General features: G+C 46.3%; 1 protein-coding gene across 5 annotated transcripts in view; it reads left to right on the plus strand.

Annotated features, from left to right (window-relative positions):
• Nucleotides 1–22005, plus strand: part of SLC24A3 (solute carrier family 24 member 3) — a 490708-nt gene that overhangs the window by 455794 nt on the left and 12909 nt on the right. For all 5 annotated transcript variants that reach the window (XM_036323250.1, XM_036323251.1, XM_036323252.1 and 2 more), the window contains 3 exons: nucleotides 7423–7589; nucleotides 10084–10198; nucleotides 11630–11742. In XM_036323250.1, the coding sequence (XP_036179143.1) occupies nucleotides 7423–7589; nucleotides 10084–10198; nucleotides 11630–11742 (395 nt within the window). The remainder of the gene's footprint in view (nucleotides 1–7422; nucleotides 7590–10083; nucleotides 10199–11629; nucleotides 11743–22005) is intronic.

The raw sequence follows: 22005 nt of genomic DNA on the forward strand, positions 1-22005 counted from the left end.
CACTGAGTAGATGCCCTCCACTTTGATTATCTTCCTGCCCCTCATTTCAAATAAATATCTCTGTATGAGCATAGAAATGTTTATATTAACATCTGCAGCAGGCAAGACTGTTGTGAGGGTCCAGAGATGAGCAGGACGGCAACACATGCTCATTGGTTGCAATGTAGGGTCTTTGGCCAAGTTTATAATTGCAGAGGCAGTCCCTCTCTTAGCTACTCTGAGGCCCTTTTGGTGCTAAGGAGGAGAGCACATGCCCCAGGCGTGTCAGCAGAGCAGCTTGGGCTCACGAGAAGTGGCACTCCACCCACCTTCACCCATCCCGTTACGGTTGGCAGGGGTTAGCAGGGGGTTGTCCTGCCAAGGCCAGCCCTGGGTACATGTGCAGCCCTCCCGGTTCGCCTTTGTTTTTCTTCTCACTGCTGCCCCTGACCCCATTTAGGTGCTTCCTCTCCCAGCACCTCCTGCTCCCAGGGCAGGCACCACAGGAGATGCACACCTGGGCACAGAGCATCCTGGCCCAGTTAAACCTCACCCAGTGGGCTGGCTGAGGACACCCCTCTGGTACCTAGGGGAGGAGCAAGACAGGGTGGTGTCCTTCTCCCCTGACTGCTGCCTCCAATGAAGACTTGTCCTTCCCAGTGACCTTGTCCTCACCCACCCCACCCATTAGTGGGACAGGAGGACCTAACACAAAGAATTCTGCCCATTTTCTAGACTTGCCAGAAGCTTCCGATTATTTCAGGAAAGTGTGCACGGGTCGGACTCACTTTCACTGTCAAATGGGTGGGGCTTAATTAGCGTGTGTGTCTTCTCCTGGAGGATTGAATCTCTAGGAGGACTTTAAACTCTGCGGAAGGATTGCTTGGTCCACCTGAAAGGCCTTTCCGTGGTGGGACATGGGGGCGGAGCCTCAGAGCCGGGTTTCAGGGCCAGAAGCCAGGTCTCTGTGTGCTCCTTTCTGTGTTCAGGAGACAGTAAGTAAAACGGGCTCGAACTGCTCCTGGGCCCCCTCGGGGCTCCTGAGAGCTCAACCTGGTCAAGTGCTTACCAAAACTAACTAGAAAACGTCACCCCGATTCCTATGCCCCACCCCCTGAACTGCCCAGCCAGAGTTAAATCACCATTTGTCAGTAGGTAATCTTTTTTATTTTTTTTAAATATATATTTTTTTATTGATTTCAGAGAGGAAGGGGGAGAGAGAGAGAGAGAGAGAGAGAGAGAGAGAGAGAGAGAGAGAAACATCAATGATAAGAGAGAATTGTTGATTGGCTGCCTCCTGCACATCTCCCACTGGGGATCAGCCCCACAACCTGGGCATGTGCCCTGATCGGAAATCGAACCGTACCTCCTGGTTCATAGGTGATGCTCAACCATGGAGCCACACTGGCTGGGCAGTAGGTAATCTTGATAGAAAAAAAAATAGACTGTGTCTTGATCCATTTTGCCACCTGTCACTGTATTTCTTGGCAACCTTCTTTCCTATCAGCCAGGACAAAGGCATTTTAAGGATTAACACGTTAAGTGCCCAGTCAGGCACTGGTGACTGACGCAATACTTTCTGTCGGGAAGACAAAACAAGCTGGGCACTTAACATGTTAAAGGACCAGACACTCCATTCATCCCTTATAAACTCCTGTGTGCCTTCTCTGTTGCTGCACACACAGCAGGTTATCACAAGTTTAGCCACGAAAAGCAACAGCTGTTGCATAGCTCTCTGTTCTGTAGGTCAGAAGGCTGGCAGGGCCTGGCTGGGTTTGCAGAGGCTCACTGCTCCAGAGGCCACCATATTCCTGGTCACGTGACCCTTCCATCTGCAAACCAGCAACAGTGTGATGGGTCCTTGTCACCTTTCTAATCTCCCTGGCTGCCCCTTCTTCTGGGGAGGGTTCCTGTGACCAAGCTCAGCTCTGCCGTATAGCCAAGCACCCTGCATGTAAGTTCCTGAGTCGGGGCCCAGAACTGAGGCTGCCCATCTGGAATCCTACCTCCCAGCCCTTGTTTCAGAGTCTGCCATTGGCAGCTCCTAACCAAGCTCCAGAAATGCTAATTTTGCTAAAGTCGTTCACTGAGTGAGGAAGCAGTGGGCCAGGGGCTGTGTTGGCCTCCCAGAAGCCCCAAGTACATCCCTCCAGGCAGACACCTAAAGACACGTGTGTGAGACCAGACATGGTGTCCAGCTCCCACACGTGACTTCATTACTTAGTGGGATTAAGGGCCCTTTTAGATCATGTGTCCACATTTCCCACCTGGACGAGGTAAGTGCCAGGCCTAACTGTGGTGTGAGGTGTCTCCTCATCTCCGAAACCAAGGAGGTGAAGGGGCTCCAGGGCCTCCAGCTGTGTTCCTTCTTCCTCATGTGACAGGAGACCTGGCTGCAGGCATGGGCTCAGACACACCTCAGGCCCCTGCATCTTTCACAAGCACCACCCCAGAGGCCCCAGAGGAGAAACGGTGCTCTGTGTGGGCCTGATACCCGGGGGTCTCTGCTTTGTCCCAAGGCCCTGCTTCATCCCAGGCCCCGAGCGAGCAGGTCCCAAGTTCCTGTACACCGGCCCTTCTCACCAGGGCTTCCTTGACAAAACGCAGGTTGACTCAGAAGGGCGGGGCCTCAGAGTCTTCATTTCTAATGAGCCCTCAGGTGATGCCAGTGCTGTTGGTCCACAGGCCACGCCTGGAGAGGGAGAGGCTGGAGGCCTGGAGACACTTCGGTGACTTCACAGTCCTTCTGAGACTTAGGGGAGCCTGATTCTGCACCGGGTTCCGCCTCTGAAATGGAGAATGGCTTGTCCAACTACGAGCCTCAGTGCTCCTCCACCAGCTGCTGAGATATCTCATTCCTGGAGCCAGGAACTTCCATTTGAGGCTCAGAGGCTGTGTCCAGCCAGGCCCTCCCTGAGGCAGTCCTCCTCGCAGCTCAGGGCAGCCTGAGGGGGCCTCAGGCCAGCAGAGGGCACTCGAGGAGCCAGAAGGACAGTCTGGGGGTTCCTCTCAGGCTAAGGTCCCTTGTCCTGAGAAAGGTCCGTCCACACAATGAACACATTTTTCTTCTCTTGATCCTGTGACGGCCAGGCTACCCCTGTTCCAGTTACCCAGCTGCAGGGCTTTCTTCTCGCCAGGACTTGAGTGGGTATAATCAACAAATAAGTAATTATGTGGGAGTCTATAAATATAGGGATAGATATGACACGTTTGTTTATATGTGTATACATGAATATAGGTGCATGTACATATATTTATGCACATGTATGATCGATATAATTAATCTATGCATATAACATGTTTGTATGTGTACTGTACAAATTTAATATATTGTGTGTTAATATACATGTATATACACATCTTTAAGGTATTGTATGTTACATAATGTATACACACATTAACATACCTGAGTTTTTATGTATACATGTATTGATTAAATACATATAATGGACACCTATGCATAGTATATCTATATATGTATACATACATATAAATTATACATATATTCTTATCTCTTGTGTGAAGAAAGCCTTACTATTGACTGAGAAAAACAGAAACATTTACATGTACATGTAGATATACACACCTTCATTTTAAAAAATGAAAAGAAATACACCAAAATATAAGTATGTTTTTGTAGTTGGGATTATTTTTTATTTTCTCTGCTTTTTAATTTTAAAACAATGTACCTTTTAGTTGCCTATATGATTAGAACAAATTTATATATTTAACTTTAGGTCTAAAATACTGAGCAATGAATGACTTTTTCTCCATCCAATAGAATTAAGTGTCCAAAAAAGCTTAATAAGAACTATAACTTGGGAAGAAGTCATTTGCTTTTTAGAGCCAGCGATACTGACTGGGGATGTTCAGAGCCCCTGCTCCATCTCCCATTTGCTGGCCGATATTCGAGAAATCACGTACCCACTGGTACATCAGGTTTGTGTGCAGGGAATTTTGTTTCATTCAACTGCTGCTGTATCTGCAGGACCTGGGCGTGCCTGGCCAGAGGGGCAGGGTGGACTACTCCTGCTCCTCAAAACCATTGAAAACACACATTTCTGCATCGCTTGATTTATTCAAGAAGTTATATTTGTTATATTGCATTTAAAGGTATACCTTGAATTTCTGCTTTAAATTTGTTGTTCTTACAATGGACCTGTAACTCAAAGAAAGCATCTATAGCATTTTGGATGACAGTGAAAACAGTTTTCAAGATATAATGTCTTCCCAGTGTGAAGTCAACATTTTTTTCAGCCGAGAGACCAAACTCAAACTCATTGCTGTTAGCTTATATTGCTGCTAGCTTACATTGCTGCTAGCTTTGCCTAATGTCATTGCTATGCCCTTGCAGTCCTAAGTCCTGACTTCATTTTTCTTATCGTTTTTATTTTCTAAAGAATGACAAATAGCCAAATTGAAGTCATTTCTCGACTCATTCATGTGTTTCTTTGTAACTTGGATTGGGTGTGTATATTAAACTCTCTCTCCCTGGGAGGGCATCTGGGAGACTGCACGGCCAGTAGGGGATGCCAAGGCCCCCAGACTGATAAGTCACTACCACATTGCAGGGTTTAGGGACGTGCAGACTTCCAGGATGCATTTGGGATCCAAAAATCTGGCCATAATCTGGATTCTGCAGCATTTGAAAACCCCTCAGAAAACAAATCCTCAGGCAGTCCTCTTGCTTTGTAATCCAGCCAAACAGTCTCAATGTTCTCCTCATTCACTTTGCCATCTCCAACCCTGAAATCTAGCAAGATGCTGCTAATCGGAAAAGATGCCCCCTTTCTTAATCTGTTCTCTTTGCTCTATTCTGCACCTGTGAGTGGGATACCTTTAAAACACACATAGACACACACACACACACACACACACACACACACACACACAAATACTATTCTTTGGTCTGTCTGCTTATATTGTTCATAGCAATTTTATTACTGTCAATATTATCAATATACATATTGATCATGTGATATATGCCATGCCCTGTTCATGGCATTTAAAGTACAGTACTGAGCAGGCTTGAGAAAACACTCATTCTTATAGAGTTTATATTCTAGTTTGGGGCAACTGAAAACAAATGAGGAAACAAATAAACCTGATACTTTCAGACAGAAATAATTTTCTATGAAGCAAATGAATGAAGGTGATGGGAAGGAAGTGGAGTAGTGAGGGTCTTATTTAGATTGGTGATCGGCGGGGTCCGGGAACATTGGAGCTGTGCGGTGGACCACCTGACAGGGAACTGCAGGTGCAAAGGCCCGAAGGTAGAAAGAAACTTGGTGTGTCTGAGGACAGAGAGCTGGGGCAGGGGGCTGTGTAAGTAGGGAGAGTGGTAAATGGGAGCCAAATCATTTAGGACCTTGCCAGCCATAGTGGGGAGATATCATTTTTCTCTGAGGGCAGTAGAAGCAAGTAGAAGGTTCTAGAACAGTTTACTTTTTGAGACTCTCCTCTGCTACTGATGGTGAGCAGACAGATGTAGAGCAAGTGTAGGAGCAGTGAGTCCCTTAGGAACTCGGGTCTTCAGCCAGGTCATGGATGGAGGGCCTGCCTGCCCAGGGGAAGGCCGTGGGAATCGTGAGCTGCAGGCAGACTGAGGGTGCCCTGGGCAGGTTGCTAGGGTTGGTGTGGGGATGGGAGAATGGGCAGAGTCAAGAATGATTCTGAGGATTTTGACTCCTGCCAACTTACGTTGTCCCAGCCCCATCCTGATATCCCATGTAATTCTTCCAGCTACTCTGTGAGTTCAGTGTTGCTCTGTCCACATTTTACAGATGAGGAAACTGAGACTTAGGGGATGTAAGTAACTGAAACACTTGATTCAGGCAAAGTGGGCACCGGAGCCCCACTCTTCCCTTAGTGACGACCTTGCCATCCAAGGGAGACCGGGGAGCCCAAAGTATGTTGTGTAACTTTGTTCTGTGGTTTTAAGAAAATATTTGGAGACTGGCAAGTAATATAATGAAATAAGTGCTGGATACTGGTATGAAATTATGAAATAAATTTTGTTAAACCTTTCATTAGTCCCTGTTCAAAATGTAATTTAAAAATACCTTCTTATGTCTGGTGGGTATAGAAAATGGTACAATCATTTTTAGAAAACTGTTTGGTAATTTTTTATAAAGTTAAGTAAACACCCACCCTGTGACTCAGCAATTCTACTCCTGGGTCTTTGCCCGAAAGAAATGAAAACATGCCTCAAAAAGACTTGTACAAGAATGCTCATAGCCACTCTCGTTGTAATACCTAAAAACTGGCAACAACCCAAATTCCCATCCACAGGAGAATAGATAAACAAGCTGCGGTGTATTCACAGGGTGGAACACTGCACAGCAATTAAATGGAATGAATCAGTTACACATGAATGAATCACACACAAAAAACACATGCTGAATGAAAGAAGGTAGACAAAAAAACATATGATTTTATTTATTTGAAGTTGAAGAACAGGAAAGATTAATCTATGGTGGTCGCCGGTGGGAGGATGACTGGGAGGGGGCACAGGGAGCTTTCCGGAAGAGGAGATTGCGATTGAAGAAGGGAGTACATATGTCTATGTGTGTAGTTCTTTCCGGAGGTGAGTTAGCACTGAAGCAGTAAGGTTATAAAGGCTAAACGAGAACTAATATGTTTTTCAAATCTAAGGCAACAAGGAAATGATGATCATATAGTGACCAAAATAAGCATGTATGGGTGTCTCTGAGTCATAGTCCTCAGGCAGCACAGAGATGGGAGGATCAGGTCATCACTGACAAATCCGCCATCTTATTCATGGCAACAGGTAGAGAAATAGAAAACAATGATTCATTTGTAAGTCCACATCAGTTTAGGATACAAACACTCAATGCCCTGTTTTGACAACCTTGAGAGCTTTCAAATCATCTTTCAAAATTTCAGTGCATTGACAGACGATGCTGAGAGATTCCAGTAGATGGCGCTATGCCCACTGACGCCTTACAATCTGGAAAGCTATGGTGACCTACCCTATCCATGGGGAGAATAGACAGCAGAGGCCAACTGGTGGTTTTCCTAGCAACACCCCGCCCCCCAAACCTCTACCCCCACACACTTCCCTCACCCATTTGTGTCCTGCAAATCTTCCTCGTTCTTTTGCTCCTGGCCCCATTTGCCAAGCTATCCCCCCAGCCTTGTATGATTCGGAAGTGACTCATCCTTTCACTGTGGAGGCCTACCTAGCAGGTGGGCCGCAGAGAAGGTTGGTACTCTGCTCGGTTTTGTCCGTCAGGTTTTGTTGGTGATGAAAAGCCATTTGTGTCTTGTAGGGAAAGAGCAACATAGTAAGGTTTCTTTCACAGGCCATCAGTTAAGATGGAAGTGCCTGGGGAATGCAGTACGGAGAGCTGGTGAAGCAGAGAAATGAAGCTGACTGATTTGTGTGTGTGTGTGTGTTTTGTCTTTTTTTTATTTTCCCAGCTGGCAAACTGGAGACGGTGAAATGGGTGTTCACCTGGCCACTGAGTTTTGTCTTATACTTCACTGTACCCAACTGCAACAAGCCCCGCTGGGAGAAGTGGTTTATGGTGACATTTGCTTCCTCCACTCTGTGGATCGCAGCCTTCTCCTACATAATGGTGTGGATGGTGAGTGCATCGAGGACCCCACGGCAGCACGCGACCTCTGTAGAGAGAGAAATACACTCAACCAGAGGGGAATACGGGTTGGGGTTTCAGCCCAGAAACTATAACAGTCAGCTGTTGCAGCAATAAGCTGCGTAACAAAACACCCTGAAACAGTGGTTTAGAATCACAAGCATTTGTCCTCTTGCTCACATCTTCAGGGTGACTGTGGTTGAGCTCATTTCCGCAGGCACTGATGGAGCAGCTCTGCTTCAAGACACAGCATGGTTCCATTGATTCAAGCAGCAGGTGGGGTTCATGTCTAATCCATGTGTTGGCCCATTTTCCTGGACCAGTGGCTGCCTGGGGAACACTCTTCTCATGGTGGATCACTGGAATGCATGAGGGCAAGTGGAAACACATGGTGTCTCCTAGGGCCTTGGCTGTGACTTCCACTCACATTCCATCATCCCCAACATCCATGGGGGAGGGGAGGTTACTCAAGAGCTAATAAAATGTTCTGGAAGGATTATTTTGGAGGTAATAACAAATTCGTGAACTTTGGCACAATTAAATTATAACTATCCCTTGCCTCCAACATCATGGAGAAACAGGTAATTTTTTTTTCAACCTAAATCTTATAGCCACAGGTTTCTCCCTTCTCCTGTCCTCATTAACATTGTTATTTGACATATTCCCTGGGTGCCGTCTCTGTTCCGGGTTTGGGGACAGGTGTTGGTGTCCCTGTCCTCCAGGTGCTCAGTGGTTTTCTCCCAAGTCCACCTACAGGCAAACCCACCCACTGACCTGAGGTTTACCCTCCCTCCGTCGGACTCCTGCTCTGGTGGAGATGCAGCTCTAAGAAGTCCTGGGAAATGGTGGGGGATAGGGAGAAAACAGGAAGCAGGAGACTTGGCCCAGCCATCTGGGGAATCAGTTCCCCAAGACTCCAGACTCAGCCACAAGCATCCTAATAACACCAGAGGGCAGGCCAAGCCCCAGCGAGACAAACCCGATTCCCATAGAGACCTGGCTGAGGGCTATTAGAAAGGAAAACGAGGTTTGGCCAGGATGCTTGTAGTGCCATATCTCCAAAGCCTCCTCAGAACAACAGACATGCTGTGTGTTTCTGCATCCCACTTTCCTCCTTGGAGAGAGGAAGACAGAAACCCCCAAGGCCACCCCAAGTTCAGTTCAGCACTAAACAGAAATGAGGTGCATTCTCCAGTTTAAAAGGGGGGCAGCCAGGCATCTCAATGTAACTAACTTCCCACAAACCTTTGGACTGCAAAGGAGCACCTGTGGCCTTTGGAGGAAGTCAGGATGCATTCATAAGTGTCTCCTTCAGTCACTGGCCGGGAGGAACTGTGAGAATGTGCTATTTACAGTACAGTGGGGACCTTGACGTACGAGTTTAATTCGTTCCAAGACCGAGCTCGTTAAGGAGCTCGTTAACTCAAATTATTCTATCAACTCACTGCAAAATATTGGCCGAGAGACAGCTGGTATCTCAAAAAACTCGTTAGTCGGGACACTCATAAGTCAAGGCCCCACTGTACATGATTTGCATTTCTTGTAACTTTGTAGAAAGTGAGGTCAAGTGGCATCCTGACCAATTCCTCTCAGTTCTTGCAAGTTATCCTCTCCTTAGGCCAACATATAGGAATTTTGTCTCTTGCCCACCCACCTCTCCTGCCACTTCTCACCGCCCCCACCATGATGTCTCACCACCTGCCTTCCTCTGTCTTACCATCTGGAATTCAGGGGCCAGAATGGGCTCATTTGCATAATGGAGGCACTGACTCAGGCTGAACCCCTCCTATGTAGACAGAGGTGCTATCTGTGCAAAGGAGCCTACCTGCCAGGGTGGGAATGCCCGCCTCTGCCACTTATACGTGTGCCTCAGTTTCTGTATCTAAGGAATAGAGATAACGATAGCACCACTCCATAGGACTGTTGTGAGAATTAAATCAGTTAAAGCACACAAACATCACTTAGCACAGTGCCTGAGTACTCAGTAAACATAATGATATGGTGCGAAGGGCAGTGTTGGCAAAGGTGATGCTAAGCAAACTTCCAGGGAAAAAGGAAAGGAATCAGCAGCTATGGCTTTTCCTACAAGATGGGAGGTGTGGATTCCCATCATGCAGCTCGAATTCCCAGCCCAACTTGGCAGCCATGAATTCTGAGTTTCCCAGGACCACCCTGAGTGTAAATATTCTATCCCAATATTGCCTTTTCCTCCCAGACACTATTTTTCCTCTCTCAGGCCATCTGTCTCAGCTGAAAGGAACACGTGAAAAAGGCCAATCTCTGACTGGAAAACATGAGCTCCATAACTGCACCCTGGTCCCCTGACCTGCAGCCCCAGCCTGCTCCCCGAGACCTTCTTCCCCTCTGTCTTCATACTAAGCTGCCCCCTGAAGAGACCGCCTTTTCTGTTTCTCGGTCAAAGGATTCACGGGCAGGGAGGGCTGGAGGCAGCCTTCAGCTCACCACCTCTTCCTGCTTCTTCCAGGTCACAATCATCGGTTACACACTGGGGATTCCTGACGTCATCATGGGGATCACCTTCCTGGCAGCCGGGACCAGTGTGCCTGACTGCATGGCCAGCCTCATCGTGGCCAGACAAGGTGGGGCCACCAGTGGGCTGGGGTAGAGGAGGAAGGAAGACCTCTCAACAAGGGTGTGTGTGTGTGTGGGGGGGGTGTCCACATGGCAATTACCAGGGCTTCAAAGCCCAGCTTGGAAGGGGTGATGGGGGACTTCAGTGCCATGTTGGTCAAAAGGTTTCTTGGCATCAGAACAGAGAAACAAGCCAGAAGGTCCACCCTTGAGAAGGGCAGAGAAGTTTTCTAGGTAACACCAGTCCCCCTTTCTGGAGGTCATATTACCATTTTTAATTATTAAAAATAGTAATAAATATATTGATAGCTAACCTTTGCTAAGTGCCTCACACTGAGTAAAGCAATTTAGGCACATTATCTTATATAACTTAAAGAATTCTATGAGTTAGGGACAATCATACACCCATTTTATGGATAAGGAAACTGAGGCTTAGAGAGGACAGACTCCGTAGCCTAAGGTTTACTCAGCTGCAGTAACCCTCAAGGTAGCAGTTGCCATAGGTCACTCTTCAGTGTGTGACAGACCCTCCCCTCCTTCAAAACCAAGGTCACAGTTAACCTTCCCAGATGGTTGCCCCAGATGGCCATGCCCCTCCCCAGCACCCCTCTAACTTATACGCCTGATTTGTGCTAGAGGACCTTTGTTTTCAACAAAATGTGTAGCTATGACACTGAACACAGTGCCCTCTACAAGTCCTCACAAAAGTCTACTGGTTACATTATTTTTCTTAATATTGCTCAGTGGTTTAGAAGAATTGAATACAGTGTAAAACAGGTGGGTTTTACTGAAATGTATGGGTTGGTGAGATCATGAGCCCATTTATACAACTGTTATGCTTATTCCTTTTTATAAGGATGTATTCTAATTTATTAAATCATATTTGGATTTTTGAAGCACATCTGACCAGTGATCATGTTGGAAGTAAGGGTCAACAGTTTGAAGAATGTGTATTTTATTCTATTCTCTTGAAAATACGTATTCTATTCCAATGACTATGTATTTTACAGTCAGCATCATTCTATAGCAGTGATTTTCAACCTGGATGCCACAAGAACTTTTAAAACATGCAGTACCTGACTATTTTGTCAAGGGTACTGACCTCTTTTCCCTTAGATTGTCAAATAAAAAACATGACAACTCAACAATAGACATCCAGTGTGAATGAATCAAAATTATACTTATTTTTTTTGTCAGATCTATAAAAAACACATTTTTTATGTGTGCTGCAGAATTGTAGTAATTAGTTTGTGTGTGCCATGAGATGAAAAGGTTTAAAATCACTGTTCCATAGTGACGGCCTGGGAGAGAACCAAATATGTGAGCTTGCAGACCTGCCAGCTAGGTCTCTGGCTGTCAGACCGAAGGTTTGGGGGAGTCCCTTGTGGACACTCCCCTGAGATCACTTCCCTCACTGCAGTGACCTCTTGTCCCTGCAGGCATGGGAGACATGGCCGTGTCCAACTCCATCGGGAGCAACGTGTTTGACATCCTCATCGGCCTCGGTCTCCCCTGGGCCCTGCAGACTCTGGCTGTGGATTATGGATCCTACGTAAGTGGCTTTTCTCCATGGCTTCTCTTTAAATCCAGGGTGACAAGGACTCTGTTTTTAGTGGCCTTGGCCACTGGGACTTTGTCTCAAGGCTAGAAAGTGTGGAAATACTAATGTTGAGCAGGAAACAAATTCTCCCCATCAAAGTCATTCTAAAGTGAGGCTAGTGGGATCATTCAGGACTCAAGAGCAGGGTTGGAAACTTTTTCTGTAAAGAAACAGAGGGTAGCTGGCTGGTTTGGCTCAGTTGGTTGAGCATCAACCCATACATCAAGAAGTCACTGGTTTGATTCCTGCCCAGATTGTGAGCTTGATCCCCAGTAGAGGGTGTGCAGGAGGCAGCTGGTCAATGATGTTTCTCTCTCATTGATGTTTTTATCTCTCTATCTCTCTCACCTCCTCTCTCTAAAGATCAATAAAAACATATTTTTTTTAAAAAAGAGAAACAGAAGGTAAATGCGTTAGGCTCTGTGGGCCAGACAGTCTCTATCTCATCTACTTAGCGCTGCTGTGATAGCCTGATCAGCCACAGATGATATGGAAGTGAATGAGTGTGGCTGTTTAAGTACAACTTTATTAATAGAAACTGAAATTTGAATTTTGTATAATTTTCACATATTATGATTCTCTCATTTCTTTTCAACCCTTTGAAAATGTAAACACCATTCTTAACTCATAGGCAATGCAAGTCCTGGTGGTGAGCTTGATTTGGCCCAGGTTCCATAATTTGCCAACCCCTTCTCAAGTGTATTTATTTTGCATGCAAAATATCTTTGTATGTGAAGGAAGGGGCACAAAATACAAGAGTCCCTCTCTGCCAGGGATCTGGTGACTGTCAGACCCTCCTGTGACGACCTCCATGCTCTCCCTCAAGGTTAAGCGGATTATGGCTTCAGGTGGATTTGCGGGTGGGTGACACAGGTAGTCCAGGTGGACCTCAATGCTCTTTCCCAACTTGCCAGAATGTCCCCCCTCTGATACAGAGCTTCTGCCCTAGACACTGTCCAAAGACTGAGGAAGAAACCGTGATTCGAGATTTCTTCCTGTACCTGGAAGAAGGATTGTGCCTCTGAAGTTAATACACCTGGCCAGTGCTCAGTGCTTCTCTAAATGGGCTGCTGAGCATAACTTAGTCTGTCTGTACTATATGTTCTAAGGAATTGTTTATTCTGCAGAAAACACTGTAGTGTTCTTTATCAAATGGTAGTTATATTCGAAGTTGCTTGACTAATGGCTGTTTCAACTAGGAAAGGTGTATCCAACCAGTTGCAATTGTTGGGAGGAGGGTACCCTGCTATAGTTCTTGTGGTTGGACTAGGAAGAAACAATAAAATTGACACAAGACTGCATTCACAGGAGAAAAATCAGTTTAATATGTGTGCATGGGAGAATCATATGATGCTGCTCAGATCATAAAATGAGGCTCAAAGAAAAGAATGACTCAGTCACCTTTTTATACTTTTTAGACAAAGAAACGATGAATTTGTGAGAAGGGGACAGGACAAAGAAAGCTGGTGCTTATTAGAAAGGAATATAAGCAAGGATTGGGCTTGGGTAGTAAATTAGTAAAGGCAGTTCAACGTTTGTTTATATAAGCTTTGGACTCTGGATTCTTTTCACTCTGTGATTAGATTCTCTCTCGGCCCTCAGGAGCATTGAGGGCATCTATCACATGGGAGATTTATCGCTGCTTTGAGGGGGACAGAGGGGTCAGGGTTTCTTCTTGTACAGGCAGATTCTTAAGTAGCTTTAGTTTAAAATATCAATACAGATTAGTGTAGGGTATCTTGATGCAGCCTACCCTGGGTCTGGACACAATGGAATTGGAATCCATACAGAAAGGCCATATGCTTCTGGTTCATGTGAAGTTACCTACTGGCTGAGAGGTTTCACCATAGGTCATCCTTGATCTTCATTGCCTCATCCCTCCCTCCTAGTGCTCTATCTCCTCTAAATGCAATGTTCTGTCTCTCATTTCATTTCTTGATTCATCTTTATAGCCTGTTTTCATTGGGACCCCAGAATAGCTCAGGGCACCAATCTGTTGAGTTCATCAGCAACCCACCTGGTTTATTGCTCTGTCTCTTTCACCTTCCCACTTACCTCTTACCAAAGTTAAGAAGTAAAATGCAGACCTGTGTGAATTTCAACTACTGTTTTTCTTCTCTGTAACCGAAGAACGAAGAACATGCAGCAAAAAGATAAGAAGAAATTACACTCTGAATAGCCTGGAAAATCAATCCATGAATAATAGATTTTTACCACATGACTCTCTCCAGGGAAGGATGGACAGGCAGGAGCAGGGAATGCAAATCCTTGCAATGTCCCTAAAATCCATTATGTTTCTTTTTCTTTACTGGGATTACAGGGTACAGCCATGGAAGGTGAAATCAAAAACTCAAAAACAAAACTCAAAACTCATCCTGGAAGTAAACTAGTTTCTCTAACCAGCTTTGAAAACTTCCTGACAGAATGTGGATATCAGGCCTGAAATTCCAACTCAACTAGGCACGTTGTCTGCCACAAATAACCCCCTAAATGTTCTGCCTTCCTCTTCTCCTCTCCGACATGCTCCCAACACTCTTCAGGGAACAGAAAATTAAACAAAATTCTCATATCCGTAACTTCCGCAGTCATGAAGACATACCATTTCAGGTCCCAAACTCTAGTGGCAGGGTGACATCATTCAGGCCCTGTTAGAGCTTTGGCCCAAATTCCTGTTTTTCATCTGAGATGACGTAATTGGGTCACTCTGGTCATTTTGCTGGAATTGTACAAGGGGTACATCTGATCCTGTGGTTGAAGGTCGTCCTTATCCTTGAAATGAAGGAGGAAATGCAGAAGGAAAGGTGGCCACATCTTGTCTATGACCAAGGCAAAGCCACATGGGAGAGTGCTCTTAGGAAAGAGTTTGGGTTGGGAAGACTGGAAAAAATGTGTCACATTGCGTTATCATCCAAATGCTGCTGTATCTGTAACCAGGGCCAGAGAGATGGTAATTTTATTCCAGGGGATAGACATCCCGTATAGCCCTCTCTTTTGAAAGCAGAAATTCATCAATATAATCAAACAGCCCATGAACCCCAGGGAAATCAAGGCCATTTCATTTTGTATATAGTGTGAGGTAAGGGTTCATCTTCATTCTTGTGCATGTTGACATCATTGTTTCAGTACCATTTGTTGTAAAGATTTCATTTTGAATTTTAAAAATTCTAAGGAAAAAATTCTAGTTAACTTCTTTTCCAGTAATATTCACAACTTGCGTCTTGCCCATTTGCATTTTAGTTCTGATTCAGTTAGAATGAAAACTTCCCCTGACAATAAGGATAATCACTACTTGGGAATGCAGGAGTCTAGAATACCCAACTGTAGTTGAAATATAATCATGGCAGTGATTCTGAGTCAGCAAGAAAAAGTTAAGAATGAAATATTTTCATTAAAAACAATTAAGGTGCTGGTAGGGAGAAAGGTGGACTTTAATTTTCTGGACAAGTTTACTTGTACAGAATTCCTCTTTGTCTAGTAATGGTAGACCAAACAAGGTCCCCAGTATTTGGCCCAACCAAGCTTTATCTTTTGGTTTTCTTAGAAGTCAGGTGTCCCAGAAAGTGGCCCTGTAGAACCAGACCACTTCACAGAGGGGGTGAAGGGGCTCCATTGTCTCTCCAGCTCATTCTTCAGGTGTCAGCTTAGATGTCAACTGTATTCTCCCAGGCTTGGGTCAAGTGTCACTCCTGTATTTTTCCGCAGCTCCCATAAAAGCTTTCCTTTGCCTCTTTGTCTGAGCCTCCCCCAGAGGCGATCTCCCTGAGAGTAGGAACTCTATCTGTTTTATACATTGTTTGCTCTGTGCCCAGCACAGGGCCTGGTACTTAGAATGCGCTCAACAAATACTTGCTGGTTGGCTGGATGGATCCTAAGTTTCCCATCAGCATTACCTCAGCCGGGGGGGAGAGGGGGCAAAACATGTGAACAGAGAAAAATGTAGGAATAAGTTGACCTGAGAAAAGAGCAGAGGACAAAACAGCAATAAGAAGAGCTGAACATTCACTAAGTACCTACTATGTGCCAGGCACTCTAGGGACACGTGATCTCATCTAATCCTGAGAACAGCAAAATTAGGCAAGGATTATTTCTTCAACCAGTGGTTATCATGCCTACTGTGTGCCAAAAACTTGGTGAGGCACTGGAAACACAGTACAAATGAGATGGACTAGACCCTCCCTCTTAGAGGGTGCATCAGGTTGGGGAAAACAGACGATGCATGAGTGACAAATACATAAGTGCACTAAATTTGGAGAACAAAAGCCTATTGAAACCTATGGGGCAGGTGATGTGATAAAGAGTGGGGGGCACATATCACTCTGGATTTGTTGGAAAAAGAGGTGGGTTCTGTGCTGAGTGGCAAATGACAAAAAAGAATTGGGTGTGTGGAGGGGACCGCAAGTGCAAAAACACTGAGGCGGACTGTGTCTGAGAACAAAAGGGCAGCCAGAGCAGCAGAATTGCAGGGATGAGGCAGGCTGAGTGAGGTGGGCAGGGGTGAGGTGGTCTGGTTTAGGTGGGCAGGGTGAGGTGGGCTGGGTGAGGTGGGCAGAGGTGAGGTGGGATGAGTAAGGTGGGCAGGGGTGAGGTGGGCTGGGTGAGGTGGGCTGAGTGAGGTTGGCAGGGATGAGGTGGGCTGGGTGAGGTGGGCAGGCGTCACAGGTTGCACTCTACCGCAATGCTGTTCCAACTCCCCTTGTGTAGGTCAGGAAACCAGGGCCCAGAAAAGTTGAATCACAGCCAGAAAGAGGCAGAGAGTAGACAGTGAGATTTGCTTCTCTCCCCAAGCCCCAGAGACCAAAGGGGAAGGGAGGGTACTATTACCGCAAGGAAATTGTGCCCCAGCGGCCACCAGGCAGGGCTGGGGGCACCGACACACAAGGGTCACACTGAGGCAGAGCCATCCCTGAGTTTGAATCTTTGCCAAAAGAGAGGACAGGCTCAAATGAGCTCTTCAATTTCAGGTAAGGAAAGAAGAACCTGGAAGGGAAGAGACCTCCTGGGCCCTGAGTCCTGTTCTAAAAAGCCCGCCCGCTGAAGTCCTTACTCTAGGCTGTGGTATGTGACATGGCTACAGTGGGTTCTGCCTGAAGGTTGGAGGAACATTCTGGATTCTTCCATGAGGACTACCTGTTTATACAGTCCCTGGGTCCCTCCCTGGCTCTCACCAGGCCCTCCAGTGCGAGCCCCCAGTGCCCAGCCACATTTGAGAGCATCACTGTGTCACCTTGTGCCAAGATGCATTGCTTAGAAAATTAGTGGCAGGTTCATGGAAAAGCAGATTTAGGGGCTTATTTTCCACAAGCATTTTTGTCTTCCCTCTTGTCTGCCTCCAGCTTTTCCCTGGAGAGAGGCTTCATTCCCAGGACACAAGTGGCGCCTTCCATTTAGCATGGCTGCAACCCTGACATCTGTCTGCGTCTCTGACATCAGAACTGAGCAGGCCTTTTTGTGGGTTTAATGGCCTCCCTTGCCCTCGAAAGGGACCTGCTGACAATTCTGAAACCATTTTTCCATCCTGACCAGATGGGATTTCCAAGTCATAATTATTGGATAATTACCATCAAGACAGCTGTTTTCTGCATTTGAAAGCGGGGAATGAAGGCAGTTTTACAGATTTTGACATTTCTTAGCACTTGTGGCTTTCTCAGAAGACAGCAAGCTATTTAAGTGCATGAAATAAAAAAAAAAAAAAACATTTTTTCTAAAAGTCAGAGTTTGGAAAATGAGCACTTTTGCCCCATTTTGGCAAAGAGCTTCTGTTCCACTTGCTCAACAGAACTAAGAAAGCCACCAGGCAGGCTCTGGGAAGCCAGAGCAAAACTCAGATTTCTGAGCTCCAGCTTAGAAATGCAAAAGAAATCCTAGAAATAACAGAGAGAAAAAGAGAGTCTGTCTTTTTCTTTTTCTAAGTGAGAGCCCACCTGACTCAAGAATCCACAGAAGTGAAGAAGAAAAGGTGACCAGAAACATCCCCACCCCATGCTTTCTGCCCAGTTCCTTCTCTCTCTGGTTAAACATGAATTGAATGCTTACTGTGTGCTTAGCTGGTAACAGATGTTGAGGATGCTGCTGTGAGCAGGACAGACTCTTTTCTGTGCTCATGGAACTACAGCCCCTGGAAGGAGACAATCCAGACAATCCAGACCAAAGTGTGATGTGTGTCCTCCCAAGGGCTGGTGCAGGAATTGTGGCAGGCATGGCATTTTGTGGCAGAGTGTGGCATTTTGCGGCAGAGTGTGGCATTCTGTGGCATTTTGTGGCAGAGTGTGGCATTCTGTGGCAGAGTGTGGCATTTTGTGGCAGAGTGTGGCATTCTGTGGCAGAGTGTGGTATTCTGTGGCAGGGTTTAGTGGTCCTTGGATGCTTGTGAGAAAATGATGCTTCTTCTGAGCATCTAAGATTTTCAGAGCCAAGCAGGTGGTAGAGAGTGAGAGGATTTTTTCCAAGCAGAAAGAACAGCCTGTAGAAGAAGGAAATGTGAGAAAGTTTCATACACAAGGGCATCTCCTGTGGCTGGGGGTAAGGTGTGGGCAGTGGGAAGTGATAGGAACAAAACAAGAGAGAGAAATCATTTGGTAAAGGACACTGTGAGCCATGATAATGGAAAGAATGAAGGGTATTAGAGAGGGAATGGTGCCTTTCACTGTATGCGCCTTTAAGAAAGAAGATTCTGACTACTATATGGAGAATGGGTTGGAGCCAGACAAGACTGACAGCTGCGGACCAGTTATGAGGCATTGGCAGGAGAGAGAAAATATAGTGACCAGGACTTGGGTAGTTGTATCAGTTAGCTATTGCTACCATAATGCTGGGTAACAAACCGTCCCAAAATTCAGTAGCCTAGTTTCATTAGTATATATTTCTTTTTCATACATTTGTGAGTTCACTGGCTGATCCAGACTTGGCTCCAAGCTTCAGGTGGGTCTGTTCCACGTGTCTCTTAACCTCTTTGAACCAGTGACTTCCTGAGACACATCCTTCTCATGATGAAAGGTGGGAGCATAAGAGGCCACCTCAATCATGGAAATGCATTTCAAACCTGTGTTTGTGTTAAGTCCACCAATATCCATTGGCTAAAGCATATTACGTGGCCAAACCCAAATTCCAGAGGCAGGGAAATAGGGCTGCCCACCAGGAGGTGGACATATAACTAACACAGGGGAGGGGAATTGAGACCAACAGCTCACTCTGTCTCAGTAGTAGCAGTAAAGCTGGAGAACAGTGGAAGGTGAAGCAAGAGACTGCAGAAAAAGAAGCAGCAGGACCTGATGATGAATTTCACATCACCCCCTAAACATCTGCTAATGGGGAGGTGAGTTGGGGAAAGGCAAAGACCTGGTCATCTAAGATTTTCTTGGCCATTGTGAAAAGTTTGGATAGTATTCTAACTTCCATTGAGGATTTTAGTAAAGTAATGGCATGATTCACTTTACATCTGATGATCAGATTTATAAATGCATTAGGAGAAGGCAAGGAAGAGAGGAGACAAGTTGGGAGCTGGTGGCAAGAGACATGGTGAAATGGGCTAAACTGGTGGGAGAATAGCCCAGGAGAAAAAAGGCTTTTAAGGAAAAATTGACGAGATTTTCTGATGGATGCATGGAGGGGAAAAGATAAAGAGAAAAATCAAAGGTAACTTCTAGTTCTTTGCTTGGGTGTTATTCATGAAGACGAGGAAGACATCACAAGGGCTAGGGAACATATTTAAGAGGAAATGTCAAGGGTTCCATTTAGAACAGATTAAATTTGACGTGTCTGAGGGCAATCCAGATGGAGAGAGCAAGTAGGCAGTGGAATAAATGTGTCTGAAGATTAAAGGTGAGGTCTGGGCTGCAGCTATGAACTTGAGAGTAATAGCATTATATGCTTTTTAATGCATAAAGCTCATTAAGGAGGTAAATGTAGATAGAGAAGAGAGCCCAGAACCATATCCTGATGTTAGGTAGGAAAAACCACCGTGTGAAGGAGACGGAGGAGGGGTCAGCCAGAAAGAGGGAGAATCTGACGAAACAGTCCAGGACAATGTTTCAAGAAGGATGGTGAAGCCCTAGCTGGTTTGGCTCAGTGGATAGAGCATTGGCCTGCAGACTGAAGGATCCCAGGTTTGGTTCCAGTCAAAGGCATGTGCCCGGGTTGCAGGCTCGATCCCCAGTGCGGGAGGTAGCCGATCAATGATTCTCATCGTTGATGTTTCTATCTCTCTCTCCCTCTATGAAATCAATAAAAATCTATTTTTAAAAAAAAAAAAAAAAAGAAGGATGGTGAAGCCACATTTTTCAGGGCTTTTCCCAAGGTACTTCTTCCAAGGCCAGCTCTGTCAGCCCTACACCCACCTCCTCCAAGAAGCCTACCCCCAGCCAAATGTCCTACTTCTAGAATCACGTAGGGCTGCCATCTCTGATGTGCACGTCTGTCCAGACTCTCTGAGGGCGTGAACTGGATCCTCCTCAGCACCCAGGAGAGGACCTCTGTGGGATGAATCAACGAACCAATCATTCTTGATGCCTTCCAGGTCTTGCCTTCTCACTTTTTTAGCAAGTATTCCCAAATCAGGTTCTCAAAGCCTGCACACTGCCCCGACTGCCAGGACCAATGGTTTTCTTTCTTCTGTAGACACCCGCCCCGACCCCCAGAGATGGGGCACTGGAGCCCGTTTGAACAGGCTCATGAGAAGTGATTTTGCAGCTCTTCCTGGCCCCACCTTCAGAGAGGCCACATCGGTAGCTTGTAGTTGACCGTGGGGGGAGTATTGACACCATAGAAATTAGCAGAATGCCAGAAAGCTACTGCCAGGGCCAGTCTACAAACTACTCCCGCAGGACTTGGACAGGTAACTTGGGATAGTTGGATGACATTTTCATAAATGATTCTTCTTGAGGTTGTTCTGACAGAGCTCCTGAGAGCGATAGCGACACCATCTCCTACCCTTAAGGTGAACCTTGACCGTTGGATTTTGGGTGCTGTGTCAGGAAAATTAGGTGATTTGGGGGAAGGCAGGGTCCTCACGGGTCCCCTGTGGAAGGGCTTACCTAAGTCACTGACCCCTGAAGTTGAGTCATCTCACTGTCAAAGTTTAGCTCCCCCAGAAATCATTTGATCCTGAGACAAGGATTCAGAGTGATGGGTTCATTCGGGAGGGGCAGGAAAGTCCTGGAGGAGAGTGGGGAGGGGAGGGGAGAAGAGAAGGCAGCCAAGGACAGGCAGGTTAGCAAGCCCTTTACTGCCATGGGTGACTGGAGCTGAGTACTGGAGGAGCTCTGGAAATGGTGCAGCCCCCTTCCCAGAATAACCCTATCCAAGGGGCAGGGGAGCTGGGGTATTTATATACCCGCCCCAGAGAGTCATTGGTGGAGGGCTGCTTGGCACTTACATGGTTCAGGAAAAAGCCCTCAGTCACAGATGCTGGTACCGGCTTTTAGGAAGCAGCTGGCCACCAAAATAGTAAGGGGGTGGGGTGCAGATGGGGTCCTTTCAGCATCTGCTACACTAGCATCTGTGTTTCTTACAATTGAGGACTCTTACAGCAGTGATAGGCTGGAAAGGTCCAGATGCCACTTCTGAGGGTTCTTCAGGGGTGAAGGGGACTCCGGCCTTTTCCCTGGGCCCTGCAGGTTGCAAGAAAGAGTCTAGAACTTGCAGTCCAAAGTCCAACTCTACGTGCAGACTTGACCCTTACCAGCTTCCTGACTTGGTGCGATAGTTTGATTTATAATAAGAAATATATATTCGGTCTTCATCCCAGTTTCTAGCACAGAGCTCCTAAACCCTTGGAATTTCCTAAGTGCTGAGAGGTTAATGAGGTTACTTCTGGACCTCACCTATGGCAGAGGGCTGGCTGCCAGGAGAACCGACCCTGTGATTAGAGGGTTGCAACTTTCAGTCCCACCCCGATCTCAAGCGAGAGAGGCTGAATCAATCGCCAATAGCCAGTGATTTTATCAGTCACACCTATGTGTGCAGCCTCCATAAAAACTCATAGGACAAGGCTTGGAGAGCTTTCAGGTTGGTGAACACGTGGAGATTCAGGAAGTGACTTGCTCAGGGAGCATGGAAGCTCCTCACTCTCCCCATACCTGCCCTAGGCATGTCTCCCATCTGGCTGTTCCCGAGTTCCATTCTTTCATAATGAAGTGGAGTTGTAGTGAGTGAAGTGTTTCTCTGAGTTCTGTGAGCTACTCTGGGAAATGAACGCAACCCAAGGAAGCACAGGGGACA

The sequence above is a fragment of the Myotis myotis genome, unplaced genomic scaffold, assembly GCF_014108235.1.
Source record: "Myotis myotis isolate mMyoMyo1 unplaced genomic scaffold, mMyoMyo1.p scaffold_m19_p_9, whole genome shotgun sequence".
Lineage (NCBI taxonomy): Eukaryota > Metazoa > Chordata > Mammalia > Chiroptera > Vespertilionidae > Myotis > Myotis myotis.